General features: G+C 39.1%; 1 protein-coding gene across 1 annotated transcript; it reads right to left on the bottom strand.

The window, feature by feature from the left end:
* Positions 1-454: 454 nt before the first annotated feature.
* Positions 455-4,139, bottom strand: LOC113356339 (ras-related protein RIC2). The gene is made up of 2 exons (XM_026599447.1): positions 3,690-4,139; positions 455-1,204 (listed from the first exon to the last, which is right to left on the bottom strand). Exons 1-2 carry the CDS (start codon positions 3,908-3,910, stop codon positions 769-771), a joined length of 657 nt encoding a protein of 218 aa, XP_026455232.1. The 5' UTR covers positions 3,911-4,139; the 3' UTR covers positions 455-768.
* Positions 4,140-6,090: the final 1,951 nt, after the last annotated feature.

Here is a 6,090-nt window from a genome sequence, read left to right as displayed (position 1 = left end):
TCAACCAGGACAGTAGGTGGTCGACACTGAAGTGTGCTAGCTTTTTACATGGCTGCTAATGGGGGACTGGAATTAGCAGGGATACCGTTTGAGTGATCCGACGGTCAGGATCGGATATAACTTTTTTGTCTCATATGAAACGGTAGCAGGGGTACCGTTTGAGTGATCCGACGGTCAGGATCGGATATAACTTTTTTGTCTCATATGAAACGGTACCCCTGGCAATTCCGGTCCCCCATTAGCAGCCTTGGCGTTTTAGCTGTACGCTGCTCCATTACAACAAATGTAGTGCTTAGACAGCTGAGGATTGGGCTCTTGCATTCGACCAAACATTATATTTGACCGTTAGAGAATTCCACTAATCTGTGGTGCCCTTAAAGAAATTGCTCCATAAGTTGGGTTGCTTCCGTTTTAGAAGACCTATCCACATACATTCAAAGCCATATAAACCCTGTTCTCGCAACACCACATTCTGATTGCAATCTAGTCGTCACAAACTGAAGTTATATCTAAAATATAAATACTAAACGAAGAAACAGTCGAGGGAAGATGTTTTCCGTACCTAAACTCTCTTTTCCACTCGGTCTTCATTATAGCAAATAAGTCTATTGAAAACAAGACTACTACTTTGGTACTATCTCTCTTTCCATCAGCTCCCCAGTTTTGATATCCTAAGGAATCATACACAGAAATGAAATTACAGATGAAGCTAAATAAACAAACCATATCCTTTTCAAGCAGAAATATTCAGTAGATCCTTGATACACCCTAGGTAGAGCAACACCCAACTCTTTTAAGTGCTGAGACATCATCTTTGATGTTTATTTTTTCACCTTTGGCAGGTACAGCTGAAGCTGATCCATCATCGCCCGCCTCCACTGCCTTCTTGCTTACGATACGGTAAATTTGAGTCAGCACTTCAGCAAATGCATTTTCTACATTAGTTGCTTCCAATGCAGAAGTCTCCATGAAATAAAGTGATTCTCTTTCCGCAAAGGATGTCCCATCTTCGGTTGAGACAGCAACAAGGTGACGCAGGTCAGACTTGTTTCCGATGAGCATTACGACAATGTTAGGGTCTGTGTGGTTCCTCAACTCCTTCAACCACCTCTCGACACTCTCAAATGTGGCATGTCGAGTGACATCATACACTAGGAGTGCGCCAACAGCTCCTCGATAGTAAGCACTAGTAATGGCACGGTACCTAAAAACTCAAAACGACAAATTAGAAACAGCAAAAAGAACTATGATATCACTTGCTTTATAGATAAATGGATGTAAGGAGCCACCTCCAGTGCATAACAATGGCTGAAAAAAGTATATAGAGAAGAATTAAAGCGCATATTTGCTAGCTAGAGGTTTACAAGAGCAATTTATATCGTAAAGTAGTTGGGTGAATTACATTCACTGTGAAAAGAAGCTTGTGTTCCTCTTTGAAGAAAGGAGTCTTTGCACTAAAGAAGTGACTTACATCGAGCTATATGTCATCATCCAATTTGGCCAACAGAGGCACTGGCGTCTCATCATCTTAGAAATGGTGTTTGCTTGTTTGTGTTTCTTGATAACTACTAGTTCACTTTTGAGCTTATATCTGTCAGTTGGTTAGACATTATGCTTACCGCAATGCCTCCAAGACTTGGGCTTTTCTTAAAGAGAATTGCTTAGGCTCTTGTTGCACGTGGAATCAGTGAATACTGATCTCTGTGGTCAGACTACCAATTATATCAATACTCAAATAAGAAAACCTAAAAACAGGAAGCATTGCCATGAAAAGCTTTAAAACAGTACCTACATGACCAATTAAATTTCTTAGATATCAGGATTTGATAATTCAGTTACTGCGAGTTCAAGAAACTAGACATTAATCGAATATATCTATCATCAGTTAGACTGTTCAGGCACTATGTATCGAGTGAATGCATAACACTTGCAGAGAATGGGGGTGGAATATTGTAGTTCTACGAGTAGGCAAGAAACTATCACTTTAGACTGATAAATTAACAATAAAACACGAGCTCAGTTCAGGTAAGCTGTCCATAGGCAGAGAGTATACCTATTCCTTTCACATTAAATCCCAAGAGAAGACAACCAGAAACTACTAAGCACCACAGGTAAACAATCAGATCAATAACCTACTGGTGAGGCACAATGTTGTCAGAACAAAGTGATATATATATATATATCATCACAGCAGAGATATGACTCCTTACAACTTCCTACATGAAGGGTTCTAAAGGCCACTCGACTTCTAAAAAACTTTGGAAAACACTGCCTTTTACTGTTGGATGAACACATCTGACATGAAAAAGTGGAAATAATGTCTGACGAGAAAGATGTATAATACTGGTCAATTCTATAATCTACTGATTTTTACGTGTATCACTGCCCTGTTACTTTTGAGTTTTGACCTGTCTAATTGATAGATTATACAATGATTAAATTAATAAGAGTGGAAAGAACAATCTTAAGCTACAAGAGGAATGCAAGAACTCCAGACACTTCTAACACTAAGTTAACAAATGTATTCTGTGATCAACTCTAAACTACATAGAAGATCAAAAACCCTATCATTATTATTAACCTGTGGAACATCACGATTTCAAGAGATGCCAGGCACTAAAAGAATCAGGATTAATCAAAAGTTATCTCTCGACACAAGGAAAGCTAACCTCAAAGGACCCAAACACCTATCTGGAGAGTCAAGAAACTGTCTTCAAGGAACTCATGCTAAGCACATTGAAGAATCAAAAGAATGATGCAGTGTGCTCAGTAAGGTAGTCCCAACTGTGAAAACACTCATGCTGTTTCTATGTATTGGCTACTAAGTAAAACCTTCATGAAATATCTCTGGCATTGCTAAGCTTTGATTTATCTTTTCCCTGATTCCCTTCCATTCTTAATAAATATGAAGTTCAAACTCCAAATTAACAAATATCCTCGTATTTAACCTTTGCGAATAGCTGACCCTGTATCCAACTTTCAGGTGGAATTTAAAATGTCAAAGCCAACAGTCCTAGACTCCTAGGCAAGTACCATGGACAGCTTCAGTACATATACATCAGACTGCAATGTTCATAGCATTACTGTACAAGAACGTTATAACTTGACAAGCACATCAGATTCTATTCAAGCTACCAAGTACTTGACACCGTAACATTAATTCAAAGGAGCATAACAACAATCACCAAGCAAACATAAAGCTTAGAAAGCATCTGAAGGGTAGCAAAAATCATTCACTGAATTACATTTTCCATTTTCTCTCTGCTACCACCCTTTTGGTTGGCACTGTGTTTTATCATCCCATTTGAAACAAATATTACCACGCTGTAAGATCCATGCTCATAAACAAAATTTTGATGACAAACCGACTTTAAAGTTTAATCTAAATGCTTTCTCTGCCTCTTACTCAAGTACATTAGGTCAATTATTACATCACATAGTGGGATCTAACAATCTACACACTAAATCTGATACAAAGATCTGACATTTCTTTCAATAAGCTTACTCGCAGTAAATAAAGAAACAATCAAAAACCCTAATACGGAATTCAACAGATCACATAAGGAACTTGAACTAAACACTAACATCAGATCTCTTCAAATCAAGCAAAAACCCAGACTGAAGAAAAAAGGTTCAAAATTTGCTGAAAATATTAAAAACCCAGATCAGAAGAATAAGAAAAAACTAACCTTTCTTGACCAGCAGTGTCCCAAATCTGAGCTTTGATGACTTTACCATCAACATTCAGACTCCTAGTAGCAAACTCAACACCAATGGTAGACTTGGATTCGAGACTGAACTCATTCCTAGTAAATCTAGAGAGTAAATTTGACTTACCAACACCTGAATCTCCGATTAAAACTACCTTAAATAGGTAATCATAGTCATCTTCAGCTTTATACGCACCCATTTTTGTTAGTTTTGTTTTCTTCTCTTCTTCTTTGCAAAAATTTACAAAATGAGATTTTTGCTAAAGAGATGAAGAGAAGAATAAAAGAGGGATGTCTTTGTTTTAGGTTTTTGTATCTTTCTTTTTCCTCCTTTTTCTTTTTTTTTTTTTAAAGTAGTTTATGCTCTTTTATTTACCCTCTTTGATGAGTTTGAGATGAAAATGTTTTAAGAGACTGTTGTCGGTTTTGCAGGATTCCAAAAAAAGGCCCCTAAATCCAAGAGATGGAGATAGCAAAGATGGGCAAATGGTTATTCTTTTGGAGCGTGTTCCGTCCGAGGGGTTTACAAAATAACAAAGGTATGGCCTCATCGCCACCTAAATTTTAACTTTTCCTCGAGATGTAACACCGCAGATTCGCACCCCGGCACAGAGATTTACATCACGTTTGTTTACATCTGAGGCGCCATTTGAATCAACCTCAGACTAGCCGCGTGTCAGATATCAGACCATTTGTCTTTAATTTTGGGTCAGATCCGAGTCAAACTATGACTCCGACCTAACTCCTGATTCGGATCCGTTTGAGTTAGGTGTATGTACACTTCTCATCATCCTCCACGTGTATAGAAAGAGACACGTGGAAGGCATGTGAAGCGAGACATCGAAACATGATAGCAGGCATTTCATCAGAAGATGACATCGGTCAGCAGATCTGACGGTCAGGGACAGAGGACCACAGAGGTATGATGGCACAGAGGAGCACCAGATAATACCCCTTGGGTATTAACGCGCACAATCCCGAGGAAGATCCCAGATCAACGGCCGAGAGGAAGTTTGGCTGACACAGATGTGACCAGACAAAGAGACACTTGTCTCACACGAGCATACATCCATCTGCCTGCATTAAATACCAAAGAGATATAGACGTGTCGATCAGCTCGTGGAAGAAGCGAGGATAATCCTTCGTGTTCAATCTCAACCCGCGTCCTATACCGAAGACCTCTGCGTAATAGGCACAAAGCACAAGAAGATAAGATTACAACGACACTTCAGAGATGGGACCCACGTTCTCTCCCTATAAATACCCCTCTCCAATAAGAGAGAGGGGGCAGACGATTTTGGAGAGCAATTAGAGGAGAATATAAGAGAGAGAAATAGGAAGAGTAAGTGATCCATTTACTTCCGCAGACCCATGTATATTCTAAAGTCATTCGACTATCTTTGTAACCATTCAGTACATAGTGAAACACCAAACACCGTGGACGTAGGCCTTAGTGCCGAACCACGTAAATCTGTCTCATTTACATTTCTGCATCTTACATTCTGCATTAAACTTCATATGTTTTATATTTGTACTTATTCCATGATTTATTTCCTTGCACGAGCATTATTTGTGATAATATTCGACTAGACAATGACAAGCCCGAAGGCTTTGAGTCGATGAATCGATATAATCGTCCCATTACGTATACGATGTACGATTCTAGAATTAGGACGTATGTGAGTACTGTCTGAGAATACTTGTTTGTGAACACTTGGATGGCCTCGTGATTTATGTGTTCACAATTTGGCGCTAGTAACAGGGACTCTGTCCCGGTAAAAGATTTATCTTATCCTGTGATTTCACCTTGGAACGCGCACTATGGTTGTGCCCCTTTTTTGGGTTCAGCGTGTCTTCAAAACCTTTTCTATTTTTTGGGTTCATGTTCTTCATTTTCACAAACACCATTTCAAAGCAGACAAACCCGCGGCTATCTATCACCGATTTGCACGTGAGGTGTTTTCTCCAACTAAGACTCAATAATCCAGATTCGTGAGTCCTCGTGACAGATCTGCCTTTTCAAGAGTTCTTTTTCAAAATTAGTCTGAAAACAAGATTCATGATCGTTTATTAAAAGATTTGTATTTCAGAAACTAGACCCATGAAATCTTTTCATTTCTCTTCTATTAAGGGTCCTTGGGCAACTCATTTTCTTCTATTCCAATAGTCTTGCGGGTACGAATGACGCTAACCCTATCCTCGTGTATATATTTGGTTCTCCTTATTTATTTCCCTATGCAGGAAAGGATTAAACATGAAGAAGATACTAGAGGCAGGAAAAACCAAAGCCTCATCAAAGGAGACACCAAGGGTTACCTCGGTCATGACCCGAAGCAAGCAGAAAGGAGACAAAGCTAAAACAACCGCTCAGAGGCAGGAT

This window comes from Papaver somniferum, chromosome 3 (genome assembly GCF_003573695.1).
Source record: "Papaver somniferum cultivar HN1 chromosome 3, ASM357369v1, whole genome shotgun sequence".
Lineage (NCBI taxonomy): Eukaryota > Viridiplantae > Streptophyta > Magnoliopsida > Ranunculales > Papaveraceae > Papaver > Papaver somniferum.
The sequence above is the reverse complement of the archived record's forward strand: the minus strand, read 5'-3'. Positions and strand labels throughout refer to the sequence as shown.